We start from the raw sequence: 25,856 nt of genomic DNA, 5'->3' as shown, positions 1-25,856 counted from the left end.
TTATCAATCATTATTAGTCACTAAAATTGATCATTATTTAGATATTTTATTGTAGTGTAACTTTGAACTCTTATAAGATGATTCAATGCATATTGATTAGTGTCTAGCAGGTTAGCAGACCCTAAATATAACCCTACCATTACTATTAATTTATTACATTCGTTTTTTTTAAAATATAAAATAAAATAATTGCTTTTATAAGTTATTTATCAAAGTCTTTGTTTGTTATGTGAAATCCTTAAATTTCATTTATTATATTTATTAAATAGAACCCTTCAATTAACATTGCATTTATGACGTGCATTTATTATATGCATAAAAATATTAATTGCTCGCAGTTATCATGTTAAAAATATTAAATGAATTAATGGTTTCTAAAAATCATCAATATGAATAATATAATATTAAAGATTTTAATTAATACTTTTTAAAGGGATTTATTATTTGAAATAAATGAATTGTTAAATCAATTAATATTTTTATAGAATAAATATTTATTATATAAAAAGTAGAAAATAATCTAATAATTTGAAAAAAGTTAATATGTCGAGTTACGTGTTTACCTTTACAAACCTAAGGCTATATATTGTATAGTTTTATATTTCTATATTGAACCAAGTTCTAGAGTGAAAGTGAGTTGAGATTCCTTTCTTGAGAGTGTTTAGAATTTTAAGTCAACATTATCAACTAATTGTGAGTTCTTTTTTCCCTTCTTTCTCTTCTATTCTTCAACTCAATTCCTAATTCATTAATTTGTTTTCACTTTCAAGCTTCAAAATTATTTTCTTCTTCTTCCAGATCTCATTTATTCTCATTACCATTTGCAGTAGTTATCTCCTCACAACCATTCAAGGCTTTTAGAGGTTTGCATTTTATAATTTTTTTTTCTTATTCAATTACTTCTTTATAATTTAAATGTTATTTAGTCAATTTGTTTCAATTTTGGTTAATTACTAATCCTAACCTTAATCAAACGATTTATATTTTCAATTTTCTGATTTTTAACTCTTTCCACCCAATTTACTCCCATTTTCCAATTTTGTTCACTTTTTTTTCTTTTCTAAATAACCCTAGAATTGACCTATTGGAACCCAAATTGAACCAATTGCATGAAGTCGAGTGCAAATCAATTGTTTGTGTTTTAGGAACATCTCAAAGTCATTATACGTAACACACGTTATACACACACATACACACATATATATAATATATATATATATATATATATATATATATATATATATATATATATAATTTACTACACAATAACCAAAACATTTAAGTTTGATCAATCTTAAACATCGCTCTAAGTCTTGGTCCTAGATTCAAAAAGATATAACTCTTAATGTTTTGAAAAATAGCATAAAATCCTTTGATTTTTCTATCTCTACGCTAAGACACGTAGAGTTTTTAAATAACTTGACAAAATAATATGGATTATTGTTGTAAAATTTCATTATGTTAGGTTTACCGAGAGTGTTTCACTTGGGAGAACAAACACCAATGAGACCCGAACCCAATTACATAAGACAATGAGTTTATATGTCTTTATTCTTATATAGTACTCTACTTTCTCATTTTTAGTCAATGTAAGACTTAGACTCTCACTTAAATTCCTAACATATTAAACTTAATGGGTGATTAGTGTTATCTAGTCATGTAAATATATGATATTTTAATAGTCTTGTTTTGTCTATGAGCCTTGCCGTTTTTGTACAAAAGTGTTTAAGGTGAAGACAACATATGCTATTTTCAACCATGATGTTTATCATAATATATTTTTTTTCTATCAAAGATATATTATAATTTTGCAAATCTTAGTTTTCAGCAGCCCTATACAGAACAAATCTAAGTGAATGAAAATTGTAAAGGATAACAATTCAAATATCATGTCAACTTCTCTAATTCAAGTAAATCTGACAATAGTGCATAAACAATTAACTATATTTTTCACGAGAATATGAAGCCCAAGTTCTTCTGCCTTTCTAATGAAGAATTTTCTTTCTTTGTATTAATGCGATTAATTAATTCTTGTTAATATTTATCGAAGTATTTTTACTTGATTTGTAGACTTATTTTGTGTCCTTGATATATATATATATATATATATATATATATATATATATATATATATATATATATATATATATATATATATATATATATATATATATATATATATTGATACTGCACTGCGCTAGAGTTATCTATGAAATATACACTTGTTAGATTTAGACCAAACAGACCATTGAATAAAGCTTCCATTAAAAAATTGTTAGAATCTTTCTTGATACTTCATTATAACTCCTACCATTTCAAGAACAACAATAGATTCGAGACAGAAAGCTAAAGAAACACCAGATCTCCTTGCTTAGTATATTAAACATGGCCTCACATATGTTATTTACAATCCCATCACCCAAAAAAAAATATTTATATTTTTTTCTCCATATATATATATATATATATATATATATATATATATATATATATATACTTCACTTATTGAAGGGTATTCGCACATTATATTTTGAATAGAGTTTGCAGCATTTTTCTTCGTTATTTGATTTCGAATTCCTTATTCATGAAACCCTGAAAATGAATGTAAAAAATTCCATATACTTGCAGGAAAACGTGTCAAGAAATGGAGAATGCAAAAGCAACTGTTGGAAATGACAAGAAGATGAATAATGGTCTGATACATGATACTCTGGTAAAAATATTTTTATGCCTCAACGTTGTGGATGTTGCAGTTGCGTCCCTGGTTTGCAAATCCTGGAACAGTGCTTGTCGTGACCCAGCTCTCTGGAACAAGATTGATCTCTCCAAACTCGGTTCTTACTGCTTTAACACACCATTGAATAGAGTTGGAGCTTACAGACACTCAAGTTCGAAGATAACCCAATTCTTGAAATATGTTCTTGATCTGAGTAACGGAAGTACTACTTTCATTATATTCAACTTTTATGTTTACTTAACCAATGAACAGTTCATCATGGTCGCACAAAGGTAAAGTTGCCCTCAAAAAATACCATTTGGTACCGCATCATCTAATTTTTATAAGTTTAGGTTAGAGTTAAAGTTTATGTTTTAACATGATATAAAAAAATATAAATTTATCGTGTTATGTTATCAAAGATAAAAGTATCTGTTTTGAAGTTGGAAACCTATTTTGGTATTACATGGTTTGTATGCATGTTTTTGTTTTGTAGGACCCCAAACCTGAAGCGACTTGTTCTACCAGAGACGGGTGATTTCTCAAGAGATGGAGTGGATACCGCACTGAGCTTATGGAAAGGTCTTGAATCCATTACCGTTACCTCTGCTGTGTCGAGTTATTACATGATCCTAGCCATTGGAAAACACTGCAACAACATCACGGAGATGAAATTTTCTGCGGGCAACTTCGAAGAAAAGCATGCCGTGGCCATGGCTAAATACACCCAGAAGTTGAAGAAATTGAGCATTCGGAACCTAGCAACGAGTTTGAAGGCATTGTGGTGTGTGGTGAGTTTCATGGGAGATTTGGAGAAGGTGAACATAAGCCACTGTTTGATCATGGACACAGCATATCCTGGCACAGTGTTTGTGGGTGTTAGTGATCTGAAGAAGCGTTTGCCCCCAACGGGTGTGGAAAAGTTGGTGTACTGTGAAAAAGGAAGGTGCTTGAGGTGCGTGAATGGTAGAGACAGTACTCGAAGCAGACAACCAGATGGACCCTATGAGGATATATGGGGAGAGGATGAGATAGCTTCTCTTGCACATTTGCCTCAACCTTCTGAGGCTCAAATTGCTGCCAGACATGTAAGAGCGATACCGATCGTCAGACTTTTCTGCAGCTCAACGCGTAATCAGCATCGTTGATTATCTAGGTTACTAGTGAAAAAAAGAAGAAGACATTTTCTATATTTAAGTGTTTTTGGATTGCATGTGTGAACTTGTTTCTGTGTTTTGGATTTTGCATGTTTCAACAACTTATTATGACATAATTCTAATAATCGTGGGATTTGACTAGAGTACTTGTTGAGATTTTGATTTATTCCGTTCGTATGATGATCTTAAATTGATTTGTATTTTTATATCATTATTTTTATATTTCCATAAAATGTTATGGTACTATAAATTTTCATATTACATGAGATCTATTTTGTAAATTTGTTAAAAAAATTTGTAAGAAATTTTTTTTTCTGCCATTCTTTATGAGAATCTTAATTGATAGGTAATTCTTTCGTGGGTAATTATTTCCTACAATATTATAAAATTTGCAAGTATTTTTTACAAAATTTGTTACGAAAAGTGTTTTATATAAAATATTTTGCAAAAAAATTGGTAGTAATTTCTTGCAAAATTTTTTTTTTACAACAAAATTTGTAAGTATTTCGTACGAAAAAAGTTTCAAAACAAAATTGACAGAAAATATAAATTTTTTTAGTAGTGTTATAAAAAGGAATATGATTTTGGTACTTAACTATATATCTAGAGTTCATGAAATAAAATTACATCAAGCGTTAAAATTTTGTGGATGTCTAAACTCGTGTTTTAAACATGTTTTAAATATTGAACACATAAAGATTAACTTTTAGGGATTAATTGAAATTATGTGATTCTTGAATTAAAGATTCTAAGTTTTTTTTTTTTAATTTGAAATATTCTGTACAATCTAAGTTGATTTTCAAAAATATATATTTATTGGATTTAATTCTTATATTTCTTGTACAAATTAACTTTACTTTAAGAATCTAGAGATGGAAAACATAGAACAAATATTGAAAACATAAAAGGGGTAAAAATCGAAAAGGGGTGGAAAGTCAAAGGTCAATTCACATATTTAAGAAATGAATTGTTTTTATCATAGTTCTCAAAAAATTCAAATATAAATTTGGACAAGTAGCTTATTCAAATAATCAATGAAACTAGTTATATGAAAGAAATCGATGTGCCAATTAAACTACTTACATTAATCAAATCAAAGTATCAATCTGGTTATAACAAAGAACAACTTGCTAAAAACGAAAATTTAGGTAAACAATAAATTATTTCTTTGTGCGGGAGTGAGGAAGAGAATGCAAACTACCTATTTTTTAGTTGTAAGATATCAAGTGAGGTGTGGAACATGTGTTAAAAATAGGCAAGCATAAGCTCGGAAATTTATAACCAACCAAAATGGAACTACCAACAATTTAGTCTATTAGAAGTAAGTAAGAAGACTTAGAAGTGTATGCAGATAGCTATAATTTAAAACATACTGAAGAATAGTAATAGGATGTTCTTTAACGATAAAAGGATATGTAGATGCTCAAGAGATTTTTAGTATGGCACAACTAAAATTTTGAACATGGTTATGAAAGAGATTTTCAAAGTCATCATTTACATATTTGGATTGGTATATCTGTCTCGTTAAGGTTTCTATCTATCTAAAAGATTTTTCAAGGACATGTATGGAAGGAGGGTGCCTAGCTGGTCAAAGTCTATCACAATGAAAATTTAAGAGCAAACTATCATTATTAAAAATTATCATATTACATAAAATTTTTCTTGCAAATTTGTTAAAAAAAATTGCAACCTGTTTTCTACCATTTTTTCTAAAAATTTTAGTTGACAGATAATTCCTTCGTGGGTAATCATTTTCTACAAAATTATAAAATTTGTAATTTTTCTACAAAATTTGTTGCGAAAAGTGTTTTATAATAAATATTTTACAAGAAAATTGGTAACAATTTCTTACAAATTTTTTTCATAACAAAATTTGTAAGTATTTCTTACAAAAAAATTTCAAAACAAAATTGACAGGAAATATAAATTTTTTTAGTAATACATACAATCCACACAACAACTTTGATAAGAATTGCACAAGGAATAAAAGAAGGAGCTTAATCAAGGAGCAAGCCAATGTTACTCTTAGTGTATTTTGAACCTATAAGTTTGATTATGTAAGAATGTAGGATAGATATTTGTAGGCTAAGAGAAAGGGAAACATTCGTTAGGAGTTGACCAATTATCTACTTTGCTTTATTTAGGTCGAAGCATTTCAAGTCCTTCCTTTGTATTAATTCTTTTATAGGACAACAAGAATTCAATTTAATTTGTATCTAGTTATCAAATAAAAAAATTCAATATTCCTAATTTGATTTCTAAAATTAAATACCTTAATTATAATCATTGAGTACAAATAGAAAATGAAAGAAAATGAGATAAAGGGACACTATCTAAAATTAAAAATTAAATAAATAACTTTGTCTGCACATTTAGAGAACATTTAGATTATTTATATGTATGTTTTGAAATATAAGTCTAAATATGAACTATAATTACGTTCATAAGCCTAGTTAGAATATTTTAAACAAATACAAAGAAAATTGAATCCGATACATTTTTTACAAAAGTTTGACGAACATGATTTAATTAGTAGCATAAAACTTTAAATCCAACAAACTATATATTCATTTTGAAGTCTTAAAAAATTATAATCTAATGCAACGAAAATCGATAAAAAATAATATTTTAAAAAATTATGATAAAAAACGGTAAAACAAAGTCAAATTAGCTGAAAGTACGAAATTAAGACAAATATGTATATTAAACCCATTTTTTATTTTATTATTATTATAAAAAAGTAAATTAAAAATTAAAAATAAAACATTTGAAAATTACTTCCAACGATAAATTTATTAATGTGTATAAAATATTTATCATCGTTAACCTCACGAGAGTACTACAACTTTTTTATTTCTTAAAGTTGAAATCATACGATGTTAGTCTTTTTTTTTTTTTTTTAATTCATTCTCTTAATAGAAAATGTAATAAAGTATTATTTTTTATAGGTTAAAATACTCCCTTGGTCCATGTTTTTGTTGAAAAATCTTAAATAGGTCATAAGATTTTTTTTAGTCTCAATTAGGTCCATATTTTTGAAAATGTGTAACAATTAGACTCATTCTGTTAGTATGGTGTTAACGGTGTTAAGGATATGCCACGTGTCATCTTCTCATTTTTTTGAATTTTTGAATTTCTTTTTAAATTATTCATGCCACGTGTCACATCAATATTGTGCCACGTGTCAAGTCAGTAAGGTGACACGTGTCAAGTCATTATTTGAATATCAATTTGGTCCATATATTTATTATTTTAATTATATTTCAGTCCTTTTTTTTTAATTTTCAATTTCATCCTCTCCAAATTGAGATCAAATTTAACTTTTATATAAATTTTATAATGATATTTTTATTAATCATTTTAACAATATTAGGTTTATTTTATATTTTGTTTTAAAATTTTAAAATATTTATTTTAACTTGTTACAAAATTGTTTTAAATAATTTATATACAAATGTTAGAGTTGGTTTAAAATTAACAATTTTATAAATTTAAATATAAAATTTTAAAACAATTTTGTAAAAAGTTAAAATAAATATATTTAAAAAATTTTAAAAAATGGACTAATAAAAATAACAGATATATGGACCAAATTGATATTCAGACAATGATTTGACACGTGTCACCTTACTGACTTGACACGTGGCACAATATTGATGTGACACGTGACAGTGGCATGAATAATTTTCAAAAAAAAATTAAAAAAAATTAAAAAATTTATAAAAAATTCAAAAAAATGTGGAGTTGACACGTGGCACATCTTTAACACCGTTAACTCTATACTAACAGAATGGGCCTAATTGTTACACATTTTAAAAAATATGGACCTAATTGAGACTAAAAAAATTCTTATAACCTATTTGAGATTTTTCAATAAAAACATGGACCAATGAGTATTTTAACCTTTTTTATATGCAGGTCGATTAAGTATAGTTCAAGTTCATAGTTTTAAAAGTAATATGTTTTTTTCTTATTAAACTATGATGTGCATGAAGCTCATTAAGAACGCAATATGAATATTATATTTGAAGGTCTTTTTCAAGTCAAATTCGTAAAAATAGGTCCGTTGAATTTTTTTTTATAAAATAAGAACAAGTCGTTAGGGTGAAGGACGACATTACAAGTGAAGTCGTCCTCCACCCTACCAGTTTCTTTTATTTTTTTCAAAAAGTAAAGTCGTCATCTATAAATCCGGTTTCAATTAATTTAAAAAAAGTGAAGTTGTTCTAGTAAATGACGACTTCACTTTTATTTTTATTTTTTTTATGTTGCAATTATAATTCGTTTTTATAAGATCTACATTTAGTCCTGGTTGCTTCTAAACTTCCACTGGAGGTGCTTCACATGAATCATCAAGTACCCATCAATCCTTATCTCTATCTCTGGCTGAACTCCACTCAGAGACTCCCATTATTATTTTCCTTGTTCTTGCATTCAATTGAAATCTTCTGCCACCTACCCTTCTCATTAAACTTGGCTCTTTGGAGAACTTTTTCTTTCCAAAAATATGCTCTTTCTTCGAAACCAAAATAAAAATGAAAATGAAGTCATTATGATGAGGACGATTTCATTTTATAAATTAATAAATCGATTTTTTTTTTTTTAAAAAGAAACCGGTAGGGTGACGACTTAGACCTATTTTAAAAAACTTCAAATAAAAAAAAAAATAAAAACCGCCAGAATACAATGGTATAATTCTCAATTGCAGACCCGATTCCTGTTCCAAATGCAAAAGGATATATTACATAATCTCAGTTATAAATCAATTAAGGTTTAGGAATGAAAGGAGAAAAAAATAATTAAGTTTAGTCTTCAAGAGTTACGAAACAAAAGTTAGAAAATAATAATATATAATCTATAATAATTAAATCACTATAAGAAAAAAAAAAAGTACTTAACGTCGGTTAAAAGTTGATGCTAAATATTTATCTGTGTCGAATTTGTGTCGCATACGATTCCAAACTTATCCAAAATTATGGACGACAATTTATTGGTTTTGATATTTTGAAAGTCAAACTTTTTAAAATTTAAATTATTTTTTAACTAAAAAAGTTTAGTGTGTGGTCAAATTGACTCTAATGATTTTAATTTTTTATATAAAATTATTTAATGTTAATACGTTAAACATAAAATTAAATATAATATTACAAAAATTTATTAAGACTTTTTTTTTTCTTATCTCTTGAGGTAGTTAACTTATCTTTTCATTCTCATTCGGGGAATGTTTGACCAAGGACTCTCTATATGTGCAAAGTACTTATTTTATTAACATTTTAGAGAATATCATTGAAAACATGTAAACCAATAATGTTTTGGAAAAGACTTCTTGCAATGTTAATTAAAAGACAAAATGTTCTCTTAAGAGACATTTCCTACTTTATTCAAAATACATTTTTAAATTAAAAAACGTATTTCAAATTTCACGGAATAATATTTTTATATTATATAATTTGAAATATATTTTTAAATTCTAAATCTTATACTATCCAAATAAGTTTTGCATTATATAATTTGAAAGGTTCCCACTCAAACATTTTAAATTCTTAATACACTTATGGTAGAGAAGAAATTGCAATGTCACATTTATAGTTAGTGTGGACCTCTTACAATTATAATTGTTACATTTGAAACTTGATTTTAATCAACCATTAGTGTTACAGTTAGGGCTTATCGAGTTTTAATGAATCATGATTATTTTACTTTGGTCCTGAGAGAATGTTTACCAATTATTAATATTATATTTGGATCATATTGAACCTTGTCCTAATCAGTAATTAGTGACCTTGCAAAGAAACTTTAATAGAATTGAAGTTTGAGATGAAAATAGAATCATACCAACACAAAGCCAATTATAATGTAATTTTGAACAACTTTATTATGGGAAAAGGAAAGATAATGTGACTTCAGATGCTAGTAATTTCCTGAATCCTTCATCCACTTATCTCACACGCCTTAATTCTTGTCAGTAGCATATCTGCAACCACAAATTATTACAAAATGAATAAATTGGAACAACAATTAATTAACCATTTTTGTTAAAATAAGTGATAATTTTTTACCTCAGGATTAAAGGTGAGTGCCACTTTAAGCTCCCCACAGTAGTTTTGGTTCTTCACAACATTGTAAGAAGTTTCTGGAATGCTCCCCACATTCAACACGCCTTCCAGATTAATTCTGCATACATATGTGTGTGAGTGCACTTAGTTCAGAAAACGAATGAAATCACACAGTCAGGAACAACTAAAAAGAAGGGTACGTAGATTTGAGAAATGAACTATGTTTGTTATGCAGTGAGAGTGAAAGTGGGGATACAACAAGTCATCTATTATTTGAATGTAACGATTAAAGTATGATAAATGTGTAATATTTGGATACATGTTAATAATGTATATTATAATGAAGTAAGAAAAAATTTCAATCATTATCACCTAACCGAACTAAATAGAAAAGAAAAATTATTTGGATGAGAATGTGAGTAACTATTTATTTGGAGTATATGAAATCAAAGAAATAATGATCTGTTTAGAAAAATAAAGGTATATAAAAAAGAAATTCTATACTTACCCAGTTAAGGATATGGACACAGATAAGAACAAAAATAAGGATATGGACACAGATAAGAACAAAAATAAAAAAATCATTTTTTCTATATTTTGATCGATATTTATGTCATGTTCAATGCATTAAAACTTTACAATAAAACTTTACAATAAGATACATATACATAAGATACATATACATGTAATTACTTATAAATCATTATGACACATACTTACAATATGACATTATGTACTAACATAATTCATATAACATACTCTAGATAAATTAATTTATTCTGAAACAAAAGAGACTAATCTTAAAAGGAGAATACAAAATCATAGGAAGGAGTTTTGTCCTTATGTGACATTTGAACAATTCCAAGAATTGGACTAAAATAAGAGTGATGGCGTGAAAACATCAGTGACTAAATTAACAATATAACATAGATATAAGATGAAATTTAGGATAAAAATGTATACAACAAATCTATCACATCTTATTCAATCTTATTCACTCTAAATCAATGTTGTGATGCCTCTGGCTTTTTATTGAAGTTACGTAAAGATAGTCAAATGATTAGTTCAAATCATTTGAACTTTTCATAGTAGACATACATGAAAACATACATAAATTTGTAATATTAATCCTATTATCAAGATGTAAAACAGGAGAAGACACAAAAATAGACTATAAAAATTAACTCTCGATAAAATAGAATATCTATACTGTAGGACTAAAGTATTTTAACATTTTAAAAAACAATTGATATATAAGAATTTGAGTGTCCCAAATACACTTATTTAAATACATATTTACTTGTCGATAGTAAAAAAAAAAAAATTAGTCTATGCTATTTTCATTAAAGTTCATCACAAAGAAAAGTTACAGCAAAATTTATTAAATAAAGAATAAAACTTGCATGATGTTTTGTATTTCTATGAATACGTATCTCGTAATATTTTTCAACTACTTTATATCTACATGTTAATATTTAATTTGGTTTATATATATATTATTTTCAAATTAGTTTTAAAAACTGTTTATTATTATTTTATTAAAGTTCAGCATTTGAGTGACACTCAGTAATTAAATTCTAACATCCCATTAACCCTCACATATGTAATTTTGGTCAAAGTTCAGCATCTGACTAATATCTGCATTTAAGCATTTAAAGTCTCAGTCTTGCATGACACACACACACACACACATATATATATATATATATATATATATATATATATATATATATATATATATATTTCTAATTGTCTCTGTAAACTAAATTATATACCCAATTCATTATTTGTATTCTATGAAAAGCAGATAAAATATCATCTTAGTAAAAGGTTCCTATGTCATAACTGAAATTAAGTTTTATAATGAACTATTCACTTAAAAATATTAAAAATGATGTTTTGGATAATTATTTATAATACTATAAGCGGAATAGAGTAAATGTATAGTTAAAAAAAACACAAAAATAAAATAAACAGACAAAATGAAATAATAGATTTTTTAAATTTTCTAGAAGGAATATTTACAGGAAAAAAAATAGATATATAATCAGCTATCAATAAAGTCATAATTGATTATATTAACAATTAAAATTTTAAATAATAAATAAAAATTTGATTAATTTAAAGTTTTGTAACATGTAAAGTAATATACTTTCATATATTATTATTTTAAAATATAATTCTTTATTTGTTAAAAGAATATAAATAATTGTTATTTTAACTTAATTTTAATTTATATTTTTAAAAATTAATTTTTATAATTGTTATAAAAATATTTATTTCATCAATCAAATCATCTACCATATTTTCATTCATTTTTATTCACTTTTTTCTTTCTTTTTTATTTCTCAATTCAAACAACTTTCTTTGTTCACTACCTCTTCTATCCAAAAGTATTCTATACACTCTTAAAATAAAAATAATAGAACAAACATGTACAATCCAAAATAATAATAAAATATTTTTTATATCTAAAATAAAATAATATAATAAGATTTTATTTTATAGGAATAAAAATGTACGACCCTTAGCCCATGAGAAATTAAAAAAAAAATTATATAAAATACATCCTCATATTTTTAATATTACACAAAATCTTTTCGTTGTATAATTTAAAAAAAAAAAACCTTTTTTCTAATATTTTCCTATTTTTCTTTTCTATTTACATATTTTGTATGCTCGTAAAACAAGCTTATGGTAATGAAGGAGGATTTGAACCTGGAGGAAGCATTGACCTTAATTACCTAAGCAGTGGAGAAATGCAGCAGATTGAAGGAGTTAACAGGTGAAGGAGGATTTGAAAAGATTGACAAATATCTTCTCCATGCACCCTTTAGTTTCACAGAAAAATAAAAACAAAAAACAAATTCAGCCCATCAGATTCTCCCTGTCTCTTGTCCCAACCGCGAGCCAATACGGATTGAACAAACTCCAAACACAGCCCCAGTTTCTTGGGTTCGATGTGAGTCAATCCTGGGACAGCATCCTTAAAGAAAAAAATTCTAGGTAATGAGTCTTAGGATGTCCAAAGGCGTGATCCCATCAATGGTTCTCACATCACCACAGCCACCATGTCCGGTGACACCATCTCCGCCTTAACCCATTTTCATGAGTTTACCAATTGGACATCAAAAGAAAGAAGCAGAAAAAAAAATGTAAAATAATATTTTTTTCTTAAAACTTTAAAGAAAATTAAGTTTGTACAATGAAAAGATATATTTAATGTATGATTCAAGTATAAGAATGAGATTTGTATAAATTTTCAATCCAATTTGTACCTTACTGTAAATATTTTTAACTCAATATAATGTGTTAGCAACATTTTTACTCTTAATCCAATCAGAAGAAAATTTATAACTTGCTACAATGGTAAGAAGATTTTTTACTAACCTTGTCTCGCCAAGGAAATCATCACTAGTAAACGTATCCTTGTCCATTAGCCTCAGATTAAGTTCAGTGGCACTGTCACAAATAGTGAAAAGAAAGCTTTCATTCCAATGGGGTTTAGACCCTGCACCTGTAACACACATCTTATTCCCCTTCTAATTAATATATCAAAAAAAATCTAATCAAGCACTTTTTTTTACATCTGCAGAATTCAAATACTTATGACCTTATTTAAGATTAGTATTATTAGTTTTATAAAATTGTTGAAAAATATATCAAAGCCAAAACTGAGAAAATAACAATAAAGAAAGCAAAATAATGTACACCTTTAGCCACAGTGCTTCGGTGCTCCTGATTGCGATAAGTGAGAATCACATAAGGATCCATTTTCCCTGTTCATCAAAAATATACACAGAACTGATAATCTTTGACTATTTTGAATTTTTAAATAAAAGTTTAACTGTAGAAATAAAAGAAATAAGAAGAAGAGCCATTGAATTCAAAAGTACTTTGAGACCGCAATTTTTTTTGAAAAAAATTTCTAAGCCAAAGTACGTCTAGATTCGCATTTCTTACCGAAAAAATCACTGTTGTGAAGGCCTTTTGCGCTTATTAGAATAACTTCAAGCGTCCCAGGAGGCATCTTTAGCTCAAAACCTCTTACAAATTATTAGAAACTAAAGAAAAAAAAAATATATATATATATATATATATATATATAATTTAATAAGAAGTTAATTAAGTTGAATGATAATCATTGTGATTAACTCTATCAAAATTTACGAAAAATAATAAATAAGAAATAAAGATAGAGAAACGTGTAGAAAGAGAAAGGATTAACTTTGCATGCACAGATAGCAGCAAGATGACAATAAGGTTTTATACTAAAATTAATAGATGTATATACACAGCATTTAATTTTCAAATAAATGGCAGTGTTTCTTTTGGCAAATTAATATTTTGGTTTAATAGCCTTCTATTCAGAATTGAAATTCCATAAAAAAAAATACATATATTTTCTTTTATAAAAGATTTAGTAAAAGCACACAGTAAATAATAAATGAGAAAGAAAACAAATTCACATGTGACTGGATTACATGATACAATACAACAAAATTAGGGGTGGCAAACGGGCCAGCCCGGCCCGTTTTGGTCCGGCCTGTATGTGGCCCGTCAAAAAACGGGCCGAGACAGGCTGACCCGTCAAATAGAAACGGGTCAATAATCACAACCTGTCCCGTATAGGACGGGCTAACGGGCCGGGCTGGGCTGGCCCGTCTAGTTTTTTTTTTAATTTTTTTAATTAGTTTTCAAATTTTTTAATTTGTTTTATTTTTTAAATTTGTTTATATATACATATAAATTATTATTAAAGTCATACTTAATCAAATAAAATATTATTTTAACTTTTAATTGATTAGTTAATATTTTTAATTAGATAAGTTAAAATAATTATTAAATTTACATATTAAATTATTCAATTATAACTAATAATTCAAACTTAATTTGTAGGTGTTAATGATTTAAATTACAATACTATTATATATTTCTACATTTAAAATATATAATCTAAAAAATTAATCTTTTTAATTATTTTTATTTTATTTTATTTTTTTAAAACGGGCCAACGGGCCAGGACGGGTCAGCCCGTACTTTGGCCCGTCAAGTTGACGGGCTGGACGGAACGGGCCAGAACGGGCTGACGGGTTGAAATCTTCAACCCAGCTCGTTCCTTTTACCACCCAGCCCGTTTTGCCACCCCTAAACAAAATAGCAAAAAGAATATGGAAATATCTGAGCTAAAATTTAGTGAAAATAATTCAAGTTTAGAGAATTGAAATATAAACCAATTTCAATATATTTAATTTCATGATTATAAAAACATCCTTAAAATTATTTAAAATCAACATATTAAATATTAAGAGGTTAATTTAGTAAATATAGTTTTTTTTCATAAAATAAAATAAAAAACCTAATGAATTAACATCCAGAATGAGATTTTAAGGATTTTATTTATATTTGAATACAAAAGGAAGTACTTAATGCATGTTTGAGTTGATGTCGAGTTTATTGTTATCTGTTCTGCATTGATAATACTTATATATAAATTAATTATTTTTCTTCTATAATATTAATAATTTTAATAAATAAAAATGTAACTGAGCTTAGTAATATATTAAAAGTGTCTTTTATTGCGCATTACATTATGCTTGTATAGAAATTAATTACGTATTTTCCTTATATAGTACATAACATTTTTTATTGTATTGAATAAACATAAAATGAGATAAATTATAATATATTAAATCTTATTGCCATTGAATTGTACTTCAAATTATACTTATATATAAATTAATTATTTTTCTTTATATAAAATATAACGCAACATATTTATCGTATTTGATAAAAACATGAAAAGTATGTAATTAATTATTGATTATACTTATACATAAATTGAATAAATATTTTCTTTATATATAAAATTTAGGCTTAAATTCTAATTTAGTTCTTAATTTTCTTAAGTTTATTTAATATAGTCCATTTTTTAATGAAGTCTTAATTTTTGTCAATTTAGTCATTTGTAGTAAAGTTTAAATAGTTAAAAGACATCTTAATAGTGTATGTCACTTGTCAATTCGTGATTTTTTGTTTTATTTTTATTTTTCTTAATTTAAAAAAATTGTTTACATGTCTAATCAGCATCATGCCACGTGGTCGTAAGAGTGTCACGTGTTAATGTCAGTACGACGGTTGTCATTACTTATGTTTAATTCAGTTCCTATAATATTATTTTGATTCAATTATTCTCAATTATTTTTTTAAATGGAACAATTTTGTCCATCTCTAAATTGAAATCAAATTTAATTTTTATATAAATATACACCCCTCTTCTCTTTTTTCCTCCAATGTCGTCCACCTCCCTCGAATGGAACAACACTGAGCACTACGTATTACCATACCTTCACCACTTTCACTACACATAGAACACTGCAAAACTGTAAAAAATGTTCAACCTTTCACACTCTCATCCTCTCCATCTACACCCATTTCCACTCACCATCTACATCTTCATCCATTCACCATTGTCACCTTGCTTCGCCCTCATCGTGAGTGACATCAAATTGATCATGAAGAGAGAATGAAGGTTTGCTAGAGATGGAAGCCATGGAGGAGTGTTAAGCGATTTTTGGAGAGCGAGAAAGGAATTCTGTCAACGACACTAACAACATCTCCAGTAAAGGGCACCACAATGACTTGACAGTGGAAGGGAGACACACTCGTGCACTAGTACAAAAATTATGTTCTACATTGTTTTTTATAGCCTATTACATCGGTTTTAGACTCGATGTAATAATTAGCGATATAATAAATTTGGTACCCTTTACATCGGTTATGGAACAACCTATGTAACACACGGTATTAGAAAGAAACAAATACAAATATTAATATATCCAATGACCATTATAGAAATATTTATATAAATAATAAAGGTTGAGTCAATATATATAATAAATGATTTCATTTTAACCATGGCAAAAACCTTGAAACTGTCTGAAAAAGACACCTAATTTAACACAAGTAACTAATACATCGCGTGTAAAATCCTACCAAAGAAACTAATACAAGTAACTAACATCCATGTGTGGAGAGGGTGAACCAAAGAAACTTAAATATTTTTCAGCATTTTGGTAATATTTTTTGTTTTTCACTCTCTACTACTCCATGGAAACACATTCTAGCTGTCGTTGTTTAAAAGGTTGTAGTGTTGAGTAAAGCTATGATACCGAGCAAGTATAGGACCACCATGAGCAAATACGTATCTAAAATCACAGAATTTGCCTTAGATAAATTGAAAGTAATATGGGTTGTGGCACTATGGTTGGTCATAAACTTGGTGCTTTATATATGGAAGTTCAAACAATACAGACAAAAAGGTGCCTATGAAGTCATGGGTTATTGTGTCCGCTTTGCAAAGGGAGCTGCTAAGACTCTCAAGCTCAACATGGCTCTGATTGTCCTAACCATGTGCAGAAGAACACTTACGAAGCTAAGAGAATAGTTTCTAAGTCGAATAATCCCTTTTGATGACAATATAAACTTTCACAAGACGATTGCAGTAGCTGTAGTTATAGGTACTTTGAATTTTGATAGGCCACAATCTCACAGTGTTTATAAATCAGTTGACAGTATGTTTGATTAATGCAGACTTGGATGTTTCACTTTAATGATTAAAGCATGAAAAATGTGAGAGAAGAATTCAATGATGCCCTAATATAAAAGTCCAATACCACTTTGTTCAGATGGACTAGAGGTGCATGTTTTTCTAGGTTACTTTACGGACTCTGATATGATTTCTATCTGGAATTTCTGTCTTTATATCTCAGATCATTAACTTTTTTTATTTCTTGATCATAGAATAAAATGGTACTTTATAATAATAAATGATTTACCAACATATTAGGTTAATTTAATAAAAGTTATTATTAATTAATTAATTAATTACCTGAGAATGAAAGTTATTATAAAATAATTCAATATATACAAAGATTGAATTATTTTATATATTCATTAATGTATATATAAAAAAATTAATTAATGAAAGTTATTATAAAATAATTCAATATATACATTTGACGAGGATTTTTGGATACGAGAAGTCACCATTGACAAGCTTGGAATCTACATATAATGGGCAAATATTCCTAAATTCCATTTTGTACAAAATACTTAATCCATTAAATCTACAACTGAACAAGAAAAGTCACAATAATATGTTTCCTTTTTGAAAATGACTTTACATTTTTTAGTTGGCTCTTTATAACTATACAGATGGGATACAAGCTATAGAAATTTTATTTTGTTGAGAAGAAGCTCTCTAGCTTCTTAACTGTCACATGTTCCATTGAAAGGCCTATGGTTTCATTGGTCTAATAGTATACAGGAGACTCAATGGTAGACTTATCTGAAGATAAGAAGTTGAAGATTTTTAAAATTGTTCTTTCTTAACTCACAACTGCTTTCCAAGAACAACCATGTGAAGACCCTACTAGAGACAAAACGAATAATACACAAGAAATGTCCTAGCACTATACATGACCAAACCCCAAGGATTAAAGTATAAAAGTGGAATGTATATTTTCATCAAGTGTCCAAATATATCCAGTTTTGAATGGTGATTACCTATATCATTGGATAACAATGACCATAGAAAATATTTCTGCAAAAAATTAATCAGATTGGGATAGCGGGTGGGAAACTTACTTATAGATAGTTTATGCATTGTTTTTGGTATTTTGGCATATTCCATGACATCCTGATTTTTAACCAGGTTGCCTCTTTCACCAGTGAGAAAAAAGCAATAAAAAAGTATAATAACAAGTTAAGAATATCTTATATTACAACTGTTGAACAAGGGCTGGCTTCAGGGTTTGGAATGGGAATACTTTTGTTGATTATATTTTCCACCTATGCACTTGCCATGTGGTATGGTTCTAAACTGATCATTGAGAAAGGCTATGGTGGTGGAACTGTTTTCAACATTATCATTTCAATCAATACTGATGCAATGTAAGTGACACAATGTTTTTCTTTAAGTCTCTGGAGCTCTGTTTTTGTTCGATGATCATCAATAGTATTTTATTTAGTTAATTTACATCCCTTGAGAATCTGTTAAACTAGGGCCCTTGGTCAGGCAACCCCTTGCGTGAATTTGAAGAATTTTCAAGTTAGATGGATTAGAGAACAAATTGGACTTGTAGAGAAAGGTAATAAATTTGAACCTACTGTTTCAGTTCCGAGTTCAGGCTTTCATTCAAAACAAGGGTGAATAGAAACTCTTTGTTCTTAGCTTATCAAAATGATCTACAAATATTAATACTATCTACTGTTTCCAGCATTAGATATCCAAACATCCTCGTCAAAGGACCTGACACCCTACGAAGCCCCATCACAAAGCTCTTTGACTATTTTCAAACAAATAGCAACTCATTGAAACTGAAATGAAAAATAAATCTGAAAGTGGAGCATACCAGAGAACATAGACACGCCGATGACTGCGCGACGATGAAAGTGAACCGATGACGGCGCGGCGACGAAGAGAACTGACGACGGGGCGACGACGAAGGTGAACTGATACGGCTCGACAACGAGGGTGAATCGCGTGACGACCACGGGAAGTGATGACAGCGCGACGACCACCGGAAGTGATGACGGCGCGACGAGCACGGTGGTAAGTCGATGGCCGTGAGACGGTGTGCGATTGATGATGGACGGTGTGAAGGGTTTCACAATCAGTGGTGATGGAGTCCAGAAGAGGAAGCCCTGATGGAAATAGGGTTTAATTTGGACAGTGAGTGAGTGGAAACTAAGAATTAGCAAAGTGGAGGGAAAAATTATAGCCTTTTTATTTTTTTTAGACACTGATTTCACTAACACATTGATACGTGGCGCTTCCGAAATTATTAAATTTATTTTTTAAAATTTATTATAGACAACAGTTTTATGGTATAGCCCACACATTTAAAGGCAACATGGAAATAAATGTGGCATAAAGTATCCATATTTTGTAAAACATTGTCATTGGAATACTTTAAGCGATGTGTGTAAAATTGTTGCCTATACTATGATTAGGCAACACTTTTATAGTCGTGGACAAATTTAGTGTTGCCTAAAGTCATTTTTGATGTAGTGATTTCAGTGCTCGAGCTAGCAATCTTCATTGGAAAAGAATGAAAACTTATGCAATATCCATTTTTAACAAAATAATTACACAGAATAGAAATCCAGCAAGCCTTGAGCCACTCAATATGGAAGCATTTATAGAGGGTAGTATTTAACAAAAGATAATCAAATCAAATGTCAAAGCAACAACAACTTTCACTCAAAGTATTTTAACATGAATAACAATCTATATGGCAAACTAACACTTATGATGAAAAAAGCAGCAATGACGTTGAACAGAGTAGCAGCGATGTCGAATGGAACAACAACGACATCGAACAGAGCAGCAACGACAGGCAGAGTAGGGACGACGAACAAAGCAGATCCAGTGGTGATGACGAACGAGTAGATCCAGTGACGACGAACAAGCAAATCCAGTGACGATGATGATGATGAGAGGATCAGATCTAGCAACAACGGCGATGAACATAGCTGATCCAGCAGCGGCGACGACGAGCATAGTAAATCCAACAGTGGCGGCGACAAGCGAAGCAAATCCAGCAACGGTGACGACGAACAGAGCATATGTAGCAACGAAGCAATGAGAAGAACAAATCTAGCATAAGTAGGGTCAGCAAAGTAGATCCAACAATGCCAAGAACGAGCAGAGTACAGCGGAGCACCAACGACATCGAGCAAACCACTGTTGGCTTGAGGAGCAACGAGGGTGAGCAGACCAACAATGTTGAACAAAGATTTGAGAGAAAAACGAAAATCCAAAGATGAATATGAAGAGGAAGGAAGTTGTGTTCCGGGAAAAGATTTCGGGCTTCAATGGGAGAGAAAAGATTTGAAGAATAAGAAAGAAATGAGTACTACGTTGGTCTGAGGGAGTCTTTGAGATTTTTAAGCCAATGTTACATCAGTTTTAATTACAACCGATGTAATATGTGTTTCTTTAATTACAAAATTGCCACCACATTTTTATTACATCATTTTTTACTAAATTAATGTAATGTATTGTTGTTAAAATGTAATTTTGTACTAGTGGTGGCATGGAGGTGCACAAAAACTTTAATGGAGTTGTAGAATTGGAGATGGATGAGCCTTATCCATTTTGGATTGTATAATTAGTAACATAAATCTTATATTTTAGATTATACAATCTGGAATGTAAAATAAAAAATGTATTCAAATTATACAATCTATGATACAAATTTTGTATTGTAAATCCATAATGTCTTTCTGATTTTGCATTCAGAATTGTATAATCCATAATGTAAAATTTGTATTATGAATTGTATAAAAATTTATTTTGGATTGTGTAATGTGAAATGTAAATAAAAATATATTTCGAATTGTATAATTCAGAATATAAAATAAAAAATACATTTCAAATCATATAATCCATAATTAAAAAAAGAAAAAAGAAGGTAAAATTAAAATTTCCAAATATATGGGGTATAGGAACAAACTATGGAGGTTTAGAAGAAGCACCCAATAAATTAATATGCAATACTCTCTATCATTTTAATTGTAGTTTCATACGAACAAAAACACATTAAATTACAATAGATAATCCTCTCTCTATCGTTTTAATTCACGCATGCTAAGAAAAATATAATATATGCATAAAAAATTCCAATTTTACTTAATTAACCTTATTATAACTAATTTTTCTTTCGGGAAATATTTTTTTGATAAAATTTCCTTTTGACAAAATTTTCATAAATAAAATTAAATAGATTAATTTTTTATTTTTAGATCAAGATAAAATAATAAAATAGTATTTTTTTTTATCATATTAGGAAGTTTGTCAAAATTTATCGAATTTTTTTGTCAAATCATCATTTTTCTTTTCTTAAATCATCCATTTTTCTAACTTCTCATTACGTTTTATCGATACAAATATATATAAAAAAAAAAACAATATTAATATTCCGCGTAAACATTTATTTTATAATGTCTTAATGTTTAAATTAATTAGGTGTATTATTTAAAAAATAAAGTAAACAATAACATGAACCTAAATATGAACTACTACAAAAGTGCCTTTGAAATAAATATAAACTAATTTTCTTATAATGAAAAATAGTTACAATTTAATATAAATGCTATATATATATATATATATATATATATATATATATATATATATATATATATATATATATATCAATTTGTCTATTAAATTTTAAATAGAACAGAGAATACAAATATCGTTTTATAAAAGTATAAAAATATTTTTATTTATTAAAAATATATAAAAGAAAAATATTTATTTGTAAATGATAAAAATATTGAAGAGTTTGAATGTGGAGCGTTGACAGTGCATCAGGTGAGATGTTCATTCATGAATCATGATTGTATGTTGGAAGTATGGTTTACATAGAAAACTAATTAAGGATCTTTAAGATTTAAAATTCTCACACGCAGTGACGGAACTTGACCAAAAATTTTAGGGTGATCAAATTATATTTGTTATATATAAATTATTTCTTTAATTAAAAAAATCAATTTTTTTAATTAAAAAAAAATCAATTTCTTTATATTATTATTTTTATTCAAAATAAGCACTCATGACAATAGAATCTAAATAATATAACAATGGATAATTTTCTAGACACATTTGATATGGACCCCATTTTAGATAAGCCATTTGTACCTCATCAATTTAATTTGGTGGGTATTGCCAAATTTGAAGACGCTTTTCCGGATCACGTTTTAAAAGTATTTTCAAATTCATTATATGTAACTTTAGGAACCTTAGAGAGTTGTTTTTCATTTTCTTCAATATTTGGATTCTCATGAAGTTTCTCAATTTTAGATGATGTAAATGCAATTTTTCATCTTTATCACAAGCCTTCCTCTTGAAAAAAGAATCAATTCTTTTACTCTTTATCATAATTTTTCTAATATAAAATTTTCACCTCTCACCTATTTACAAAAAGATAAAATTATGAATAATTAAATCTTAAAAGCAAGACTCAATATTTTAAGAAAATTAATAACTTCTAAATGATTAGCTTTCCTTACCTTAGAGTAGATTCCTAAACTTGTTCTTCCCTTACACAACTTCAAAGCCTAAAATAGCTTTATCTACACAAAGAAGAGTTTGATCAACAATTAAAGCATGATTTTATGATTTCTAACAGATAAAGATATACTTAGAGCGTAGAAAAGCCACATACAAGAGAGAAACATATTGCTTCAAAAATAAAAAGGAAAAGATGAACTTACTCAAAAGAAGAAATTGTTCGGTCCAAAATGTTCCTTAACTCTTCAATTTTGTCGTAGTGCAATTTGATTTTTAAAATAATAAAAAATTGAAGGTGAAAATTGAGATGAAAATAAAACGAGAGAAAGAGATGAAAGCACGGAAGAGAGAAACTAAATAAAAAAATTTTAAAAATTATATTAGAAAAAAAACGTAATTTTTAAATTTTAAAAAAGATTTTTCAAACTAAATTAATATAAATAAGGTAATAATATATAAATAAGTAATAATATATAAATAAAGTAATAATATATAAATATATTTTTTAAAATATATAGAAAATAAAATAAAATAAAAATCAATTAATATAAATAAAATAAAAATTTATAAAAATTATTTTTTAAATATATAGAAAAAAATTAAAAAAAAAAATTGTTGGGGGAGCCGTGGCTCCACCCTGTCCCTTCATACTTCCACCAATGCTCACACGATAAATCATAATAGAGCACTAATCAACCTTGATCCATGAGAGATCCTATGAATATGTGTTCTTCAATTTATAATCTTCTGTGCTTTTCAACCACTGTGTCCCAATCTATCTCTTTGTCTTTCTTTCTCTTCTCACACGTTCTTGATAGGTTATTGTGAAAAGAACCTTATAGCCAGAGACAGAACCCCAATTCCTTTTATAAACCAACGTCCATCAAGTTGGTTTTTATTTTATCTTTATCTTTATTTTATTTTATTATCACTTCCCATAATTAAAGATACAGAAATAATAAGAGTCATGACGATCACACATCATTTGATCGACATGATCCCTTCCATGTACTATTATATCATCCTTTTCTCCTTAATATGACCTTAAAAACGAGAAGTCCATAATGGTTCAAACATAATGTCATTTTACAAAGCAATAACATAACATAATTTGTTTTCTTCATCATAATTTGCATGCATAAACATAAAGAAGAAAACACAGATTTCAGAAATTTATACATTAGGGAGCTCAGAGTGTCACATAAATATTCAAAACATTAACATTCAACATTCACTAGTAAACTTAATGCCCATATTCTTTACATGACCATCATACAATTTGGGCGGTAACCCTTTTGTTAAAGGGTCAGCAATCATAAGATCTGTGCTAATATGTTCTATTGACACTTTACGTTTCTGAACTTCTTCTTTAACGACAAAGTATTTCAACTCCATATGTTTAGCACCTTTAGAATACTTGTCATTTTTAGAAAAGAAGACTGTTGCGGAATTATCACAATAAGTTTTCAGCGGCTTGGAAATACTGTCGACTATTCCAAGTCCTGAAATAAAGTTTCGCAACCAATTAGCCTGAACTGTGGCCTCAAAGCATGCCACAAATTCAGCTTCCATGGTGGATGCAGCAATGACAGACTGCTTCACACTTTTCCATGAAATCGCTCCTCCGGCTAAAAGATACATATAACTAAATGTAGACTTTCTTGTATCCACACAGCCGACAAAGTCTGAATCTGTATAACCTATCACCTCAAGGTGATCAGATTTTCTATAAGTAAGCATGTGATTCTTTGTTCCTTGTAGGTATCTTAAAACTTTCTTTGCAGCTTTTCAATGCTCCAGACCTGGATTACTTTGGTATCTACCAAGCATACCAACTGCAAAGCTAATATCTGGCCTCGTACATGTTTGAGCATACATCAAACTCCCAACAACAGATGCATAAGGGATATTTTCCATATGTTTCCGTTCCAAATCATTCTTTGGACATTGCATGAGACTAAACTTGTCTCCTTTATGTATTGGAACAGGAGATGCTGAACATTTATCCATTCTGAATCTCTCTAAAACTTTATTAATATATGCATTCTGAGACAAACCTAACCGTCATTGTGATCTGTCACAGAATATTTCTATTCATATCACATAGTATGCCTCACCCATATCTTTCATTTCAAAGTTATTAGAGAGAAACCTCTTAGTCTCACTTAATAGACCAAGATCATTAGTCGCAAGCAAGATATCATCAACATACAAAATCAGAAATATAAACTTACTCCCACTGACCTTCAGATATATACACCGATCAACGGTGTTTTCCTTAAATCCAAAGGACACAATAGTATCATTGAACTTAAGATACCATTGCCGAGAAGCTTGTTTAAGTCCATATATCGATCTCTTAAGTTTACACACCATGTGCTCCTTTCCTTCTTCAGCGAACCCCACCGGTTGGTCCATATAGACATCCTCTTCTAAATCCCCATTCAGAAAAGCAGTTTTAACATCCATTTGATGCAACTCAATATCATAATGAGCTACTAATGCCATGATAATTCTAAAAGAATCTTTCTTAGAAACAGGCGAAAATGTTTCCTTATAGTCAATGTCATCCTTCTGAGTAAAACCTTTGGCAACAAGATGGGCCTTGTAACGTTCAATATTGCCTTGAGAGTCACGCTTAGTCTTAAAGACCCATTTACACCCAACTCTCTTTTATCCTTCTGACAATTCCACAAGGTTCCATACGTCATTATGTGCCATTGATTTAAGCTCATCTTTCATGGCATCTAACCACTTATCATAATTATCACCATTAATGGCTTTTGAAAAAGAAATTGGATCATTATCAATACTTAAGTCATTGTCTGACTCTTGTAGATAAA

At 28.4% G+C, this 25,856-nt stretch overlaps 2 protein-coding genes across 3 annotated transcripts; one reads left to right on the top strand and one right to left on the bottom strand.

Moving 5' to 3' along the window:
- Positions 1–624: 624 nt before the first annotated feature.
- Positions 625–4,035, top strand: LOC114186165 (F-box/LRR-repeat protein At3g48880-like). Of its 2 annotated transcripts, none has more exons than XM_028074191.2 (4): positions 625–693; positions 828–863; positions 2,629–3,009; positions 3,213–4,035. In XM_028074191.2, the coding sequence occupies exons 3-4, from the start codon at positions 2,645–2,647 to the stop codon at positions 3,862–3,864; spliced, it is 1,017 nt and encodes a 338-aa protein (XP_027929992.2). In that variant the 5' UTR covers positions 625–693; positions 828–863; positions 2,629–2,644; the 3' UTR covers positions 3,865–4,035. The 2 variants fall into 2 exon arrangements, with proteins under 2 accessions (XP_027929992.2, XP_027929993.2); XM_028074192.2 differs by having other exon boundaries at positions 627–693; positions 799–863.
- Positions 4,036–9,637: 5,602 nt separating this feature from the next.
- On the bottom strand, positions 9,638–25,081 carry LOC114183197 (uncharacterized). The gene is made up of 7 exons (XM_085672918.1): positions 25,071–25,081; positions 20,221–20,805; positions 19,346–19,680; positions 13,643–13,708; positions 13,320–13,446; positions 9,933–10,047; positions 9,638–9,847 (listed from the first exon to the last, which is right to left on the bottom strand). The coding sequence occupies exons 1-7, from the start codon at positions 25,079–25,081 to the stop codon at positions 9,836–9,838; spliced, it is 1,251 nt and encodes a 416-aa protein (XP_085529044.1). The 3' UTR covers positions 9,638–9,835.
- Positions 25,082–25,856: the final 775 nt, after the last annotated feature.

The sequence above is a fragment of the Vigna unguiculata genome, chromosome 5 (genome assembly GCF_037176805.1).
Source record: "Vigna unguiculata cultivar grain cowpea cultivar isolate G323 ecotype 2 chromosome 5, ASM3717680v1, whole genome shotgun sequence".
In the NCBI taxonomy this organism is placed as follows: domain Eukaryota; kingdom Viridiplantae; phylum Streptophyta; class Magnoliopsida; order Fabales; family Fabaceae; genus Vigna; species Vigna unguiculata.
Note: the sequence above shows the minus strand (reverse complement) of the source record. Positions and strands in the feature narration are given on the sequence as shown.

What these genes read in the sequence shown, in the direction of transcription:
- LOC114186165 (XM_028074191.2), top strand. Translation starts at nt 2,645, where the DNA reads ATGGAGAATGCAAAAGCAACTGTTGGAAATGACAAGAAGATGAATAAT. An exon ending in TTCATCATGGTCGCACAAAG is followed by an intron (nt 3,010 to 3,212) that starts GTAAAGTTGCCC and finishes TTTGTTTTGTAG; the next exon opens with GACCCCAAACCTGAAGCGAC.
- LOC114183197 (XM_085672918.1), bottom strand. An exon ending in CGGCGTGTCTATGTTCTCTG is followed by an intron (nt 13,709 to 19,345) that starts GTATGCTCCACT and finishes TTTGATGAACAG; the next exon opens with GGAAAATGGATCCTTATGTG. An exon ending in CCGAAGCACTGTGGCTAAAG is followed by an intron (nt 13,447 to 13,642) that starts GTGTACATTATT and finishes TGTGTGTTACAG; the next exon opens with GTGCAGGGTCTAAACCCCAT.